This window comes from Centruroides sculpturatus, unplaced genomic scaffold, assembly GCF_000671375.1.
Source record: "Centruroides sculpturatus isolate CEXI.00-Female unplaced genomic scaffold, Cexi_2.0 scaffold49, whole genome shotgun sequence".
Taxonomy (NCBI): Eukaryota; Metazoa; Arthropoda; class Arachnida; order Scorpiones; family Buthidae; genus Centruroides; species Centruroides sculpturatus.
Window position 1 is genome coordinate 765,526 of NW_019384317.1, and position 18,430 is coordinate 783,955.

General features: G+C 35.2%; 1 protein-coding gene and 1 pseudogene across 2 annotated transcripts in view; both read left to right on the forward strand.

The window, feature by feature from the left end:
- Positions 1 to 18,430, forward strand: part of LOC111623965 — a 53,982-nt gene that overhangs the window by 10,772 nt on the left and 24,780 nt on the right. Inside the window, exons 1-4 of one of the 2 annotated variants that reach the window (XM_023366718.1) lie at positions 10,361 to 10,646; positions 10,755 to 10,806; positions 11,145 to 11,266; positions 11,341 to 11,418. In XM_023366718.1, the coding sequence (XP_023222486.1) occupies positions 11,153 to 11,266; positions 11,341 to 11,418 (192 nt within the window). In that variant the 5' untranslated portion in view covers positions 10,361 to 10,646; positions 10,755 to 10,806; positions 11,145 to 11,152. Of the gene's footprint in view, positions 1 to 10,360; positions 10,647 to 10,754; positions 10,807 to 11,144; positions 11,267 to 11,340; positions 11,419 to 18,430 lie in introns of those variants that run through there. The other variant, XM_023366709.1, reaches the window with a different exon arrangement.
- Positions 6,205 to 8,893, forward strand: LOC111623954 (annotated as a pseudogene).

Here is an 18,430-nt window from a genome sequence, read left to right on the forward strand (position 1 = left end):
AAAGCTTCAACTGGGAAATTTTACCTCATCCACCATATTTGCCAGATATTGCTCCCAGTGATTATCATCTTTTTCGGAGTTTGCAGAATTTTTTAAAAGGAAAAACTTTTGAGGATGAGAACAATGTAAAAAAGGCCATTTCTGAATATTTTGATTCAAAACCGAAATCATTTTACAAAGACTGGATTAAAAAGCTATCATCAAGATGGCAAGAAATTGTACAAATAATGGTGAATACATTATAGATTGAAATAAGATTTAATTAAAATTTTTTGTTGCTTTTTTTGTAGATAAAAATGCGCACGAACTTATGGACTGACCTGATACAATAAAACTTCTCTAACTCAAAGCTCCAAGGGGCAGGAAAATAGTTCAAGTTACAGACAATTCAAATTAGATAACAATAGAGTAAAAACAGCCAATTCTGAATAACTTTGTATTTTTATCTCTCTTGTATCGTATAAGAATCTTTGAGAGCTTTTTTGTTTTAAACAGCTTGCATAGTGCCTTTCAGCAAAATGTTCAAAGTTACATTTTCCAGTCCAAAGCAAGAGATCCTCTTGCTTTGGACTAGAACATTATCTGAAAACTGGAGTTGGAGAGTAGATACAACTAACTGTCTGAAAATTTCATGAAAATCCAATAATTAGGATCACTTTGGATAGAATAAATATTAAAATTTGAGAAGTTGAAATTAACGTAAATCAGTGTCGAAGACCATGAAAAACTTTGACTTGGAGAAAATTCAAGTTAAGAAATTCAAATTGAAGATGTTAGATCCCTATGCTACCATTGAGACCTACCAAGTGCAGTTTTTTTGAGTTAAAGAAATATTTGAGTTACAGACATTTGACTTAGAGCTGTATATTTACACCATCTCCTTTTACATAACTTGAAGATCCCATCTTCTCAAAACTTCTTAGTTTTCTCAGTAGAAAACTGCTCAAGATGCTTATTAAAAAATTTTTTAAAGTGGATTTTAATCACTTATTATAGTGTTACACTATATCTGTGGGACAATGCTAAGAAGACGAAGAAAAAAAAATTAGACTGTTTAATCAGAGAATTTTACAAAGACTAGAAAAAGTTCTTAGAACTATGATTGTGTGTTTTGGCATTTGACCAATGTCATTTGGTGTGTGAAGTGTGCGCTCTACTTTTATTTGGCAAAATTAGATGGAACATTCAATGGCCACTTAATTAAACGCCACAATCGTGTCCACATGAGCAAATAGAAATACCAAAAGCTAAATCGTAAATTTAGCTTTTGGTTACGTGAATTTAACACTATTATTGCTAATTTGATGGAAAACAAAACTAGAGCTATGCTGCATAGGTTAGCATAAAGCTACAACTGCCGTATAACATCGGGCTATATATCGGTGATAATAATTATAAATTACGGCAGTTATTGTAGCTTTATTGGAATGTACAGGGTTTCGTAAGATATTTATATTTGTAGGTTAGCATTTATAGAAGAAAAAAATAAACGATCTATAAATGAAATACGTCAAATGAATTCTTACTTCATGATAACGCCATTAACATTAGGCTACTTTTTCATATGATATCGCTATTTACAGGAAGAAATTTGAAACAATTGCAGCTCTGAATGAAGCACTTGGGGCCTTATCAGAGCTGGAGATAATGCCCACAGGAGTAAAAAAAAAAGTCCAAGGAACCCATGTGATCCTTTTTGAAATAGCATGTAGCCCAGGGCGCCGGTGCATTGGGGCACGTGCGCCCCTTTGTCGTCGGGTTGCCCTTTTCTTAATCCTCAAGGGAGCTCTGAGGTTTAATTTTATCTTTAAATTAGTTGCTTATTTCTATCACAGAGAACTTTTTTACCGATGACAAAATAAAAATATTTATTATTAATTAAGTGAAAATTTGTTCTAGCGGGTGGTGATTGTTCGGTCGAATACCATAGTTAATTAACACAATTTTGATATACGCGGTAGCATCGAGCGATTAATTAACTGCGTTAATTATTGAATACCTGTATATACTGTATACAGTATATTTTTGCCGGATGGCCGAGCGGTCAAAGTGGCAGTCTACCACTCTGAGGGACCCGACTTCGAATCCGGACGGTTCAAGGAATCCACAGGAATTTTTCGGGAGATGGTCCATCCGGACATGTCGGGCCCCGTCCCTCACCACCCGGCCACCCCATTGTGGGCCTGGCAGAAGCCATAATGAGCTTGCTAAAAAGAGCCCCTCTTAGTACCGACAGAGCGGAGAGAGTTTTAAAAAAAAGTATATATATACTGTATATTTTATATAATGCCCTTTTTTATAGCTTGTTCCCGCTTTTTATACTCTGCACGCGCCGCTGCTAAAGCCCCCTCCCGAAATCAGCCTAATTTTGATTCTTGACCCAATGTCCGAGATTTCCTTACGAAATTTCTAGCAAGCCTTCACTCGAAGGAGCATAAGAAACTCCGATCATAGTGCATTAAAATTGTAGCCTATTTTTTAATTGTGACAACGTATGTATTATACATTTACATTTACAGTACATTTACAAAAATAGATCTGGAAAAGTTTGTTAATTTGGTTCGAATAGTTCTTTTACGACGTTTCACACATATTCAACTAGCAACTGAAAAATCGTGTCAAATTAACGCAAGAGTTCATTACTCTAATCAAGGGAGTAGACATTTTGAAATTAATTTAATTTTAATATTCGAAGTTTAGAACTTGTTATAATGCATTTTATTATTAATATCGATTCGAATTTTTAAATCGACTTTTAAAACACGGATTAAGACGAACGGACATTGTGATTTTCGGGAAATAGTTACAGGAAATGGCATATTATAATTCAATTCGTCTGCTTCGGAATATGCATTATTATTTTTCGCTCTTCGATAATTTAATCAAACGTATAATTATATTTGAAAGGTTTTATAATTACCTTATAAATTTTATTATTAATAAATAATTTTAGGACAATTGGATCATAAAAATCAACGATTTGGTGGGCTAAGACGAGAAATTTGTATGACGTGACTCGCCGTAATATTTGTTAATCGATTCTGAGTGGTGTCGTGTCCAATATCATAGCCGTAAAAACAAATTTAAATCAATAAAAAACGCAAGTTTACAGAATTATTCAACAATTCTTCATTTAGTATATACAGTAGAGCATCGATTATCCGACTCAATTGGGGACTGAGGTTGGTCGGATAACTGAAAAAATCGGATAACCGAAAAGAATGAAAAAAATCCATTATTAGTACAGTATATTAGGATATCCCAAGTAATTAGTTTATTAGTATATCGCTATTAACCAACTTCGCGTTGAAGTTTCATCGATGTTTAGCCTAACAAATTTTTTAAAAATAATAATCGTCGCTATTGTATCGTTAAAAATTATTTTTAAATTATTTTATTGCTCACGAAACGAACAACCACTCATAATTAGAAAATTAAGTCTCGTTTAAATACTGGCCTCCCTTCAATGGCCGAGCCAGTGTTGTCAGCTAAAACATGCAAAAATTTAACAAAAATATTATTAAAGTATCCAAGACATAGCCAAATATCGTAGCGCCACATCACTAGCGGACATTTGAAATTTGCCGACTAGAACGGTCGGTTAATCGGGGGTCGGATAATCGATGCTCTACTGTATTTCGCTCTTTTCTCAATATAGGCACTAAGAGGACCTTTCAATTAAGATTCTCTTAGTGCTTAGTGTCAGTCCTGGATATGTTTTCTCGTTCCTCGCATCCGGGCGCCCCGTTGTGGGCCTGGAAGAACCTACGACAGGCTCGATAAAAAAAGGTCCACAGGGTGGAGAATGGCAATGTCTTTGTCTTGTTTAATCCTCAAGTTTCATGGAATCGAAGAGGTACATAACATTTAATGAAATGTATCTTAAAAACTTAGATACAGTTTAGAACAGTGTTTCTCAACGGGGGCGATATCGCCCCCATGTGGGCGTTTTTCCATGTTGAGGGGGCGATTAGTAACAATTTATATTTTGGGGGCGAAAAACAATTTTCTGGACTATATAGTAAAACATTATATTAATAATAATTAGATATTTTATTCGTTATATCGTACAATAATTAAACAAATAACATTATATTAGTCAATAGTCTATTCGATGCAATACGAATTTGGCGTTAGCCTCGGCCCTGGGGCATCGGAATTTTGAAGCGAAGGGGGCGATACTACGTAACTGTTTTATTGAAGGGCGATACTACGTTGAAGGGGGCGACGATTCGTTAGAGGTTGAGAAACACTGGTTTAGAATAATGTAGCATAGAATACACAAATTAGAACAAATTCAAAAGTAATATTCCGAATGGATACAGTTTTTGAATTTGGAACAAATGACATTCGAAAACGGGAATTCGATCGAAGATCATTCGAACATACGTTGTCAACATTCGAATATTGATGTTTGAATATCTCCAATATTCAAATACATTCAGCAGCGGCGTACCCTAAGGTGGGCCAAGGGACCCTGACACCCCCAAAGTAAAAGGAAAAAAAAACCTAGTAAATTTTCCAAAATTTTTATTTCTATTACGCTCTGTCTTCTATTACTTATGAATTAGGGTCACATAAGGTGGAAATTTTATTGAATCCGTCGGTTCAACTCGGCTCGCCCATGATTAAATTTTGAGTGAGCCACTGTTGATATTGATGAATACGAATATGGAAGTTGAAGGATGTTCGAACATCTTTAATTAAAGAGTTCAAGCCCCTTCAGTAGGGGGCTGAGAGAAGCGGGCGGTTGTGTGTCCCCCATCAGAAATTAATTAAAGTGATCGTGGGTGCGCTTCTTCCCCGTTTCCTCCTCTCCTTTTTAATTAAAAAAACCGTTGTAATATTGTAATTTAATGATAAATGTGAGATTTTTAAAGCAATATTTATGTATTCGAGTAATTTAAATTAGAAAAACGATTGTTTATCAAAGTTTAATTACGAATAATGGCAATAATTTTATAAAAGTATATACAATTACTTACAGTAATATTTTCGAATAATTACAAAATGACGTCACGATCGAATGGCGCCCTACGTCAAGGGCAGAATTATCGTCTGCTTTACGATTATATTAATTCGTACTGTTTAATACTTCCGATCGATGTAGTTATTTTATTAATATACGTCGTGCATAAATTTTAAATAATAAAAGTATTCGATTTCAGTAATTTTTGTTTCGTATTAAATGAAATACTATTTAATTTTTTATATTATTGCTAACGCTGAAACGTGATAAATTATTAATCGTTTTTGCTTAATTAAAACTTTCGGCTCCGCAGGCAATAAAAGTGGCTATTCGGTTCTATTTTTATCTTACCGTCGACGAAATATGCCTGGGTTGTTCGGCCATATTCGATCCCGGATCCCCCAGAGTGTAGGCCGGCGCCATAACTGCCTCGGCCAACAATATAAACCATTAAGTAAAAAAATAATATAGATGCCATGAAATGTACGCATTGTATCATTTAAAATATTACATAAAATTGTCCGAGATAAAGTTAAAACTCAATAACAAAACTTTAAAATATTTATGCAAATTATGTATTGTAACCCGACATTTGATTCGCGAAGCGAATCAAAATCTTCAATTAAACATTAAAATAATTTAAAATACCGGGACGAAAAATTGATATATTACAAAATTCTAATATATCGAAGTACACGTAAGCGTCTTCTTTCTTTCGTAACGTACCTTTCACACTTCGGGAAGAACGTTACGAAAGAAAGAAGACACGTGGTACTTTCACGTATTAGAATTTTGTAATATACGAATCTGAAATCGTTTGTTCTGCGTAATTATTTCACTGTGGGGTCGAAAATGCTTTCCTGACGCGGTAGATGGCGTTGCGCGAAAGTTCCGAGCGTTCTTGCCGGGAATCGTCATCTCGTACAAAAACGCAGAGTTAGCCGAAATGCATTTGGTGTACGGGCCTGCAAATTGTAGTGGGCCAGCCGCACTGCGCTTGTACGAGGACCAATATCCGATGAGGCGTATTTCCAGCCATAATTTTTTGCAAGCCTGCACCAGAGGTTAGCTGTTTCGTGTACATCACCGCTTCAGGACGCTTCATTTCCGACCCTGCATTGCTATATGATTCCGAGTCGTCGGGATGCACCCTACCCCTCTTAGAAGTTCTGAAACGTTTAACTGAGACACCCTGTATATATATATGTATATATATGTATATATATATATATACATATACATGGGTCCTTATTTGGGACTGGAGAAAACAACCGATACATGCGGAAACGATAGATCGAGAATCCACTGTATTTTTTTTATTCAATAGTTAACTTTCGATCAAATCGCGGTAAGTGACGATTCCATAGATTTACTTAACTAATCTTTTTTCTTTATCACCTTTTTATACAGAGTAGCATGACTTACAACCAGGTGCAAGCATCTGGGTATTCTTCTCTTTCATCTACAGTTAAAATATGAATTTGAATTGTTTAAAGTCTTAGACAGAAATAATGTACTTTTTATGATGGGATCAAGCGGTATGGACAGGATTGGAGTCACTCGAGAATATGGCGCAACAAGTTTCGGTGGTGGACCCTCCGAACAACAAGGAAGCCACCCTCCCGGACCTGATGGATAGAACCGGGTAAAACATCGTGCAGGAAAACAGACAGCAGATATTCGGGCCTCCTCCCGACTGGAACGGGCGCCCCGCCCAAGGGCAGCGAAGTGTTCGTGGGCAAAATTCTTCCCGACCTGTACGAAGACGAGTTGGTGCCCGTCTTCGAAAAGATCGGGCGCATCTACGAAATCCGTCTGATGATGGACTTCAGCGGGAGTAACAGAGGATACGGATTCGTCAGGTACACCGGGCCGGCCGAGGCCAATAAAGCCGTCAGGGAAATGGACAATTTCGAAATTCGCAAAGGTTGCTTCATCGGGGTGGGCAAGTCGGTAGACAACTGCCGACTGTTCGTGGGCAGAATCCTCGAAAACAAGACCGAGGAGGTCCTGACGGAGATGAGGAAGGAGACCGAGGGGGTCGACGTCATCCTGTACAGCAGCGCAACTGACAAGTCTAAGAACCGCGGATTCGTCTTCGTGGAGTACGAGAACTATCGAGCCACCGCCATAGCCAGGAAGCTCATCCACCGCAAGATTCGGTTATGGGGCCACGATATCGTCGTAAATTGGGCCGAGCCCGAGGTGGACGAGGAAACCGTGTTCAAAGTTACTGTTTTATTTGTAAGAAACTTGATGCTCTCTTCAACCGAAGATAAAATTATAGAGATGTATTCTCCTGTTCCTTAAATTCCTTAAAAGTTGAAAAAGTTGGGGCGGGTTGCTTTTGTACATTATAACAACAGGGAAAATGCTGAAAAAGCATTGGATTCACTTAAAGATTATATTCTTCATGGTTCAGCAATACTTCTATTGCTGAACCATGGATGTCGGTTCTTTAAAAATTGAGGTATGGAATTTTGTGAAAGCAGGACCCCGCTTTCACAAAATGGCGATGCATTGCTTAGAGTAAGAAAAATTTTGATACTTTGGATTATGTAAGCGTTCGATTGGTCAACATCCAAGGAAATAATTTGTTTTTTATATAGAGGGCAAGTGTCTTGGCTTGCATTAAATTATAAATAATTTTTTCAATATTCTGAGGTATGGAATTCCATACCTGCAAAAATGTGAGCAGTCTTCCATACCTTCCATTATGGAAACGACACTCCTGAATAGAAGTAACCTGGGCAAAACCAGTTGCTAGGTCTACCAAACAAGGAAGTCTACCTACTTCCGAAGCAACTGTTAACAGTTATGGCCCATATGTATATAGCCAAGTTTTGATCCATATAATTATGGAGCCAGTATGGTTTATCCACCACTCCTCCTCCTCTTTAGCATGGAATTCCACAATCAAGAACTGCTAAGGGAAATGAATTGGGCACATATCTCGAAGAAGCAAAGCAAATGGGCGCTTCTGCGCCCATTTGCTTTGCTTTGCGTTCTAGTACAATTAGGTATATAGTTAGAAGGTTATTTATGTTTTTGATGTTAAATCACATCAGTTAGAAAAAGACATGCACTATTATCAGTTATGTTTAGAAGCTATTCTTCAAAAGTTTCCTGAAGAAAAAGTATTTTGTTTAGTACATAAAATGGATTTAGTTCAAGATCAAAGAAAATTGAATCTGATACTGAAAGTACAGTTAATATTCGTCGGGTGATTCAGTTATCGAGTTAATTGTCAGAGTTTGTGACAGATTACTAATAATAATCAAACTCCAGTGAAGAAAATTACTTTCAAAAGTTCTAAAAGTATGTTCGACAGTATAAAACCTAATACAACGAAAATGCCAAATAATTATGATGATGAACAAGTTTTAACACAACTGTTATTTAGGAACGTTGGATATTATAAGAATTTGACGAGAAGTTTAGTAAGGAGCAAATATTCAAGCAATCCTCGTGTTGGAGTTTGTATATATTGCAGTTTCTTGAATTTTCTAAAATGGAATGGCAAATTGGAAAAACCAAGGTATTTTTAAGTTATGTTCATGAAAGAAAGTTGGAAAATCAAAGAATAATACTTATTCGTGCTATCCCTATAATTATTCAAAAAACTTGGAGGGGATTTTTATGTAAAAGAAGCAAGATTATTAAAAGTTGTACGTTTTACCGCAGTAATCTGTTTCCATCTTAGATAAATTACTGTGAAAAAATGGCAGAAAACAACACTAGATAACAAATAAAAACTTTCTTTTTCCATGTATATAATACAAAAATCGGGCGACATGCGAGCGGAGCGCTACTACCGGCAAAAAGTGCCGTTTTACCCATTTTAGTTAGGCGAGCAGAGGTGGAGTGATCATATGATTATCTAGAGGTTTCAAGGTCGCATGTCACGTGATAAAACACATTTACCCTTCGTCATGTTTATGATCTAGCTTCCGCTTGCATAACTTCATGTGATTTGTTATTTGAAAAGGTTGGCAACGTTTTCTTTTTAAACAAACTTAATAGAACTACAATATTTTTAGATCAAGGGCAAAGTTAAGAAAGATGCTTTTCTGGCTGGCTATTCTTTCAGTCTGACAGGACGAAATGCTGTTTTATACGAAGAAAAAGTTTCATTACGTCAAGGTGTCGATCCATACGAAGCCACCACCACGCTGTAGATCAAGAGTTATGACCTAAAGTAGAATTTTACATCATAAACTATTTGGTTTTGACGACAAATTACTACACTCACAAATGAAAGCTTACAGATATTTAGAGGCCCATAAGTATCTTACAAGTGGCTGGATTTCTCCCGATTACGTGCTCTTTTATAACGCTCCCGATAAGCAGTTGGGTTGTGGCTACTCTCATATCCCATGTATAGTGTTGGCACCCAGTCTGGTGATGACTCATCATACAATGAGGAAGGTTTTCCTTTGGGGTAAAAAAATTGGTTTTGACAACAAATTACTACACTCTTTCACAAATGAAAGCTTACAAATCTTTAAAGGCCCATAACTATCTTACAAGTGGCTGGATTTCTTCTGATTACATGCTCTTTCATAATGCTCCTGATATGCAGTTGGGTTGTGGCTACTCTCATAACTACTTTGGCACCCAGTCTGATAATGGCTTATCATACAATGAGGAAGGTTTNTCAAGAACTTGAAGAGTACATTTAATGATTATTTATTACTAATGTAAAAAGTAGCATCTTAAAGAAATGCTAATGTTGCTCACCAAAATAGCCTAACTTAGCTATTTATAAGTGATCAATGGAAATTTTTGGTTTATATCTTTAAAAAAACACACACTTTTATTTATGTAAATTAGACAATGGAAGGTCAATTGATTCAAAATGCATTTCTAATTCTTCATCTAATGAGCGATTATTTTTACTTAACAATTTAATATTCTCTACTGTGTATTTATTAGAACACGATCATAATCTATTCAAACTCAAATCTGCAGTCGTTACAATTATTTTATTTTGTAGGTATTAACAATATTAAATTAACAAACGGACTTATGCAACCGGCTCGTACACACTTTACGATACTTATGCAAAAAGTTTATCTAACCATTTATTGATAACTAGAAATCTGATTTATCGCTTACCTGAAATGAAATGTTTCTGACAAACTCGTGTATTTACATTTACTTTATCCGTATTGAAATTTTTCCGGTTAATTCTCGAGAGCCATGCAGATTGCCTTCGCCGTGAAAGCTCCTCGGTTTGAGATCCTTGATGACAAATAATGCCGGGAATTTTAAAAAATGATGTTCCTTTGTTCTTGAGTGAACTAGCATTACACCCAATTACACAACAATTCACCATAGTGATATTAAAGACGAATAAACAACACGAACGCCAGCTAAACCGCGCATAAACACATTTTAAACGTAAACAAACCACAAAGATGGCGCCGGATAATTGTTCATGCTCGTGACGTCACTCGGGATGTCTACTAGAAATCTCTCTCCCGAACCATGTTCTCTAATAACCATGGTTCTGAACACGTGTGAAATTGATTAAATGTTTTCGACCAATCGGAGAACGACGGGAACAAAACGTATGACGTCTGACTCATAACGTCATAATAAGTAAGAGAGAAAGGGGGCAGCAGGCGTAGGTTAAATATCTGCTTTCGAGCTCTCACTAGAGTCAAATTAAATTGTGAAAATGACTTTAAAATTACATTATATTGCAAAATATCAAATTATTTTATAGTATAATCGAATAATCATTTAAATTAAATAGATAATAAATATTTAAATTATTCAGATTTCTTATTTAGGCCATCAGAGGTCCGATTTTCAAGATGGCGTCGTCCACAGTGGGTTTTATTTACATGCTGTAATTAACATAAATTGATTATTTTTTGATTTTATAAGTCATTTGGTAAGATATTGCTGCCGCAAAATGAAAGATTCGACTATACGTTAATACCATAATATTAATTATTTTGGTCTAAAGAACTTGTAATTATTTAATATCATGCAATACACAATTTATACATAAATATTTAAAGTTTTTGTAGACATCTTCCGTGGAATTTATAAATTTATTACGAACTTCAGAACTTCAGTGATGCATTTAATAATAAAAGTAGATTTATTTCAAATTTTATCGTAATCTGAGTCAATACTTAGCCTAAGTGTTGTATTATTGAAGCGCCTCAAATGGATAAGAAAGACGAATTAAAATTATTTGATTTGGATCGTTCGTTGGAAGATGATGAGATACTGACAGCCGTTAAACAGTTGAAAGTAGACGATGAAAAGCCAGAAAATAAGGTATGAAACAAATGCATGCTATCATATTTAAACGATGTTCGTAGTTTTATTTGACATGTATTCATTCATTTTAGGAAATTTCCTTAACGGATTCGTCGGAAAGATCGGCAATGTCGGAAGAAATTCAAAATTTTATAAAAGAAGTGATGAAGGTATATTCTTATTTTGAATTATTTTTACTTTGGCTGGAATGCATTTATGATTCTAAAATATGTAGCCAGTAAGATGTATACAGGGTCTGGTAAGATTCAAGCTCTGAATGAAGGGTTTTGCATCTCAAGAATTGTAGACTCCCTATATGAGCAAAAAAGTCAAAGGAACCATACCTGTATATGCAGTCTGTGTACGTGTGACCCTTTCTGAGATATTTGCCAACAAAAATCAGTTTTTAACATGTATCAGCAGACTGCCTTATTCTCCATGCTCCAATTGTCAAGGCTTGCTATTGCTTGCCTTGACCAACACTCCACATGTAGTCTTGCGCTTTGGTGCTCACTGTCACCCAGGTGGGGTGAGCCCCACATCCCCCTAAAACTATATAACATCAAGTACTCCACGAACAGTCGAGTGGGCTACTCAAAGCCAGCATAGTTGCTTGGGCTAAATCGGGTCGCCAAAGTGGTTGATATCAACCCCTGGGGGTTGATATCGACCACTATAACTCAATAACGTTATATCAACCCCTGGGGGTTGATATAACGTTATTGGGGGTCGATTATCAAGCTTAAGCTAAGAATAAGGGGGAGCTAAGGATCAAGCTTATCTGTCTCACTGATTGTCAGTTACAAAAATTATTACTAACAAATATACAATAAATAAAAAAAAAGCAAAATTAAAAGAAATGTATTAAAATAGTAAGTACTTTGTTTTGCTTGTAACACAAAGTTTTTAGTGGGAGTCGATGTGAGGTTTCGAAAACTTGTAGGGGGTTGATGATCAAAAAAGTTTGGTGACCCTTGGGCTAAACAGTTTAACGCAGTAGTCTTAGTGGAGCAACATGACTTGTGATCTCGTGCAACCTGATTTCAGGGGCTGATCTCACAAAGGGTTGCTTGTAGAGGTATGGTTTCTTTGACTTTTTTGCTCCTTTGGGTATTCTCTATAGCTCTATTAAGGTCCCAATTTTGTCATTTGGAGCTTGAATTGAGCCCAGGGGTCTTCCAAAAAGAATGCTATAATTTTAAATTATTTTAATTACATACAAGAATGTACATATGTTAAAACATTGTAAAACTGTCCAAGTTTCACATTCACCTGTTGTAGTTTCTCAATGCATGCACTTCATATTGGGTAGCATGCAGGGGCGCCGCTAGCTGTTTGAACACCCGTGTGCAATACCTATTATGCAGCCCCCTGTTTAACTATGACTACTTACGCTGAGCTTGCCAGAAAGATTCTTTAGTGTTGTCTCATAAGGGTGTGAAAAAAAAGAAATACTTTACAAAGAAAAACTATTTATTATTACTAAATTATTTTTGTTTATTTAAGTGTAAAACCATATAAATATTTATCTACAAAAATTGAACTCTTTTTGCCTTTATGTTTGCGAAATCTGCTAACAATTTTCTTGTATCCAAGCTGTCTAAGATTACATATTCAATTGAAACTACAGCTAAATTACTTAGTCTTTGCTGGTGCATTGTTGATCTTAAATAGTTTTTCTATAATTTTTAACTTTGAAAAGGACCTTTCACCAAATGCAACTGAAACCGGCAATGTAAGTAATATTCATAGTGCTATTGCTGTGTTCGAAAATGTTGAAATTAAATAGTAAAAAGATATTCTAATAGGGTTTGTGGATCATTAGACTGGTTTTCTGGAAAATGCAACTTTAAAGTATTGATTTCATTAAACAAATCAATACCGTCAATGTCTGCTTTACTACTCGAATCGTCTTTAAACTTCAGATTTAAATTCTAACCAAGTTAAAATATCATTAATTATACTTACAATGTTAGACCCATGTCAGAAGAATTATTATAGAGGTTACGGCCAACATTTTGAACGTGAAAATGTGTACGTCGGACGTTCAGCGCTGTTTTCCTATAAGCCTAGATGTTTGGCAATGATGATTGGGACGTCGAGCATGATTCCACTGACTATCCAAACACCATTGTCAAACTTCTAGGCTTATAGAAAAGCGGCGCTGAACGTCCGACGTACACGTTTTCGCGTTGAAAACGTCGGCCGCAACCTCTCTATTAACAAAATAATTGCGATTTGATATGCGATAGAACTGTTCGAATGCGTACAAGTACAAACTGAGAAGGAAGCTCTGTGTGGATTCCCTATTTTCGCTAGTCCTGTCAACTTCTGTCATAGAGCACGACTATGGGTACTACTTGGCTTTCGGGTGCCGCCGGATGATTCAACCTGCCGACAGACGTTTCGCATTGCATCTTAATTCTGATAAATGCGAATAGAGGAGCTGTTAATGCTATAATATAAATAAGAATACTGTATAGTAATTGCGCGCCAGTCGGAGTTTTTTCTCCATGTGAAGACATTTCTTATGCTATAACTAGAGTGGATATTATGACAATGACTTTCAATATTACGTGACCGATCGCTCGATTTGCCGCCCCCTGGACGTGCCGCCCGCGTGCGGTGCACGCCTTGCACGCCTGCTTACGGCGGGCCTGTCCTGGTAGCATGCATCCAACAGATACTCAAGCTCACTATGGCATTTTCATTCCTCCTACGGATTGTATTGCTCCAGCAGATTAATCATTTTGCACAATGATGAGTGATTCCAACTTTCTAAGATTCAATTTTGCCTTCACAAAACAGAACTCTATCTGTTGCAGAGTCTCCATTTTCATTTACAATGCTTTCTAGATGTAATAGATAACAAGACATTTGAATGCAGACTAGAGATGAAACTCAGACAGTTACTCTATCAAGGTGTACATTGCATATTTCTTGGATAATAATTAACATAATTACGGTATTAAAATTAAAGACAATGTCTGCCCAAAAGGAACCACCATTTATTTCTTGTGTTCCAGACTACACATTCATGGCGACAGACCTTCCTTTATAGGCTACACATCAGGGGGAAGTTTCCAAAATCTGCATTTTCCAGCACTTGTTTCAGTAGATAAAAGCAGAAACACCCCATAGGATGGATGGAAAGTAAGACATCTGTATATCACTAGTTCCTTTTTAAAAATTTTTTATAATTTTAATTGGATATATTTGTGTTTTTTAAAGGACTTTTTTTAAATTCTGGTGGCATGTAGCCTATAAAGGAATGTCTGTTGCCGTGAATGTGTAGTCTGGAACACAAGAAATAAATGGTGGTCCCTTTTGGGCAGACTTTGTCTTTAATTTTAATAATAATAATCTCCATTGGACAAAAAAATTTACATAATTATGGTACTTTAAAATAATAGCATTTATTTTGGAAGATCCCATATTTCAACTATGATTATATTTTGTTAGAGTAAGATAATTCATTAGAATTCTCAAAATTTCTATGAAATTTAAATGTGATTTGATTGTTCTATAGTTAATAATTGACTTAATGGATTCAAATAACAGCACTAATGGATTTATTTTTCCTTTTGTTTCAAATGAGGATTTTTTTTTTAAAATTACTTGAATTAAATGCTAATCCATTGTAATTAAACTGAAAAAATACTTGAATAATATTAAATAATTATTGGGCATGTATTTTTTTTAAATTCATCTGGAAACTAGCTTACACTCACATCAACTATTTTATAAGAATTTGTCCTAATTTAATTGTAAAAAAAGAAAAAAATTAATAAGCTAATATAGCACTCTTCTATTTTGTCATCTATAAGTAACTTGATGTTGATCATGTGCAATCATACAGTTTGATGCAAAGCGTTTGATTTTCTCCTGGTATAATTTGCCTTATGGCTAATAAGCTGCTCAATTAACTTTTAATTTTGACTTTTTATTATTTTAAAAATTGATGTTCTTTCATTACATTATCATCATGGAGGAAATGTCTTTGTTTATAAACTTGTTTCGTACTTCTTTCTTAATTTCATATAACTGTAATATTGTAAATAATTTATTTTACTTTTGTTTTTTTTTCTTTCAGCTTTCATTTGACATTTTAGTACTTTTTCTGCAATTTCCCCAATTTTTTTTTTCTAATGTTTGAGGGCTTTCAAAAGCACAAGTATTTTGGCTAATAAATGCCATGTTATGTTAATTTGTAGTATTATGCAAATTATTTTTTCCCTTTGATGACGAGTGCAATGAGATAGAAAGGAGTTAACCAAAATGATGAAGATGAAAGATTTCTAACAGTAAGTACATTTTTTTTCCCAAAATTACAAGTTTCCTTTTTTTTAGTTAAATTCCCAAATGAAAGCTTTACGGTACAGGAACAGTACCTTTGCTCGTATAACTATTGAAAATGATATTGCATGCAGGCCATTTGTCCTCATATGTTTCGCACACACAACAGTTGCAACTTTCTTATATCACTTGCAGATAACTAAACAGAAGAGTGCCATTGATATAGTAGATTTAAATTAAGGTAGATTAAGTGCACCATTTTGAGATGTACAAAAATACTTGCTGTATAATTATCAGTTATTTAATAATAATTATTGTGATGATGGTAAGCCTTGTTACAGAGGGAGAGACGTATGGTTTATATAATATTTTTGTCAATGCTGATTTATGCACAGACAAAAATACAAACTTTATAACAAAACAATTTTTGATTTTATATATACTTAGAATTGAGTTGCTAATTTTCCTGGGACTCACCAGTGGCCAAGCTGTTCTATTCCCTGAATGCTGGTAGTTTGGTTGTGGGTTCGCTCCTTGTTAGGATGGGCTGGCCACGTGGAATTTTCTGGGTTTTCTCCACATCTTCAATACCTAAATAGGGGCCAGTTACTCTTAAAAAGACTTTCTGGAAGGCATCCCCTAGGCAGATTGTCCAAGTGTTGCTTTACCATAACTAACAGAACAAACAGCCAACATTTTTGAACTTGCCAGGAGACTCCCAAAATTTGGGAATCTCCTGGCAAATTTAAATTATATGATTTTTTTATAATGTATAAATAATTTTGATGTTATCACTGGTTGCAATAAATACCAGTAATTAGTCCATGTGAGAATTCGAGAGTAGAGAACAATTTTATTTAATCAGTTAAAAATTTATCAATTAATCAACAATTTAAAGTAACATTTTTTGTCAAAAATGGTACATTTTGTCACTTTTTCTAGGAAAAGGAAATAAAACTTCCCTTGGAAAAGATGTTATGACACAGCTCTGACAAACATTTGGCTGTTTGACTCCCCATATGTCTTGTCAGATGATTTGAACTCTGACTCCTGATTGGAGGAAAGTTGGAATAAAAGGGGAAAAAAACCACGAATTCGAGGCAGTCGACGACAACAAGAAACAGCCATAATAGTGGCAGATGACAATAATAAGAAACTGCCATAGAGGAAGGTAGTCAACGATAATAAGAAACTGCCATAATAACAGGCAGCTGATGACAATCCAGGTCTGTCATAGAGACGGTCATAGACAGAAGCAGACAGTCATAGCTCCAACATAATCCAGCTCTGACCTCTCCTCTTACAGGCCATCTGCATCTCCATATCCGAAAGACCTCCATCAGCTGGATCGAATCAACCAGATCAGATATATAACTAGAACCTTTTGTAAACTCTCTCTCTGTCTCTGTGTTTAGAGGTATATGTAGTTAGGCATCGATATAACAATAGATTATTCCGTTATGTATTTTTTTATTATATCCATTAAACTCTTGTTTGTTATTTGTTAACCTGTCTGTTCACTTGGTTGAATACAGACATCTGGACCCACAGCAATTGGAACTTACCCGTGACTCTCCCCTCTTGCATTTAAGACCCTCCTATATTTTAAAGCCATCCAGTGACATCGTGAGCTGGTCCTATCAACTCAATGAATCAACAACTTGAGTAACACTCTCGTACCCTTGTATTCTCACATTAGTTTTGTAAAATGTTTCTTTCTAATCTTAATAGCACAAGGATCATGGCAGTCAGTTAACAGATGAAACAAAGAAATTCTTTCTTTGTTACAGAAATCACATTTAAGCATCATATTTAAAAGTTTAGCTCCAAAAGAATTTGAGTTAGTGAAAATTATATTACAGCTAGAAACTTTTTTAAAGCTTGGTTTAACATTTATGTGCGATGAATGAGGATAAGTTAGGTTATACCTCATGTAAATATAACTCCATGTCAATATTTTAGGGATGGATTTTAGAGAAAAAAATAAGTTTAAAATCTTGTATAAATCTTCCTCTATACATGTTTTTCAAGATCTGATCTGCCAAAAAAGACATTTTTCAAATTCCATCAAAATACAGTAAATATTGCCTAAGCTGGCCCTACCGTAATAAATGTAAACAAAGCCTTATCCAATTTAAGAATTTGTAGTATATCAACTAATTTAACATAAAGCTCCATTACTTCAGTATTGTTGTAGATTATACAGGAATGTTGTAAAGTCTGGAAACTGCTTTGGAAATTTTGGGAAATAGGATAGTTCAGCAAGCCTCGAAGTGAGTGGCCATCCACCAGCAAAGGGAGGAGAACAGACCTTCTCACAAAATTTTGTGCAAGCCCTAAGAAATCTCCGAGATGCATCGGCATGGAAATCAAAGTGTGGTATGGTACAGTAAGGAATATTTTGAAACAAGGAAAGTTCTATGATTGAACATCTCTGGCAATGTATAGATAATGATGGTGGATGTGTCAAATACATTTCATAGAGGTATAGTTCATTAATACTGAAATAGTGTTAGTAGTTTCCCATTGGTTTGACTTTAAGCATACCCTGTATAATTATTTCTAATTTTTACCTGTTTTCTTCATCTTTTCAATTTTTGAAATATATTCAAAAGATAAAAGCAAAACTTTATGAACATATAGAGAAATTTTCAATGTTTTATCTTACTTTGCCCAAATTTATGATTTGACACTATCATTTTTGGGTTTTGATGATTGTTTTCCTTGAAAGAAAGCCAAAAGTAAGAGGGTTTGTCAATTCCCACCAGCATTAAACAAGAAAATTTTGAGATTTTGTTAATCATGACAGAATATTTTGCACAAACAAAAATATCTTTCATGCCAACACCTTCCTGCTTCACAGCACCCCGTTATTCAATAAGCAAA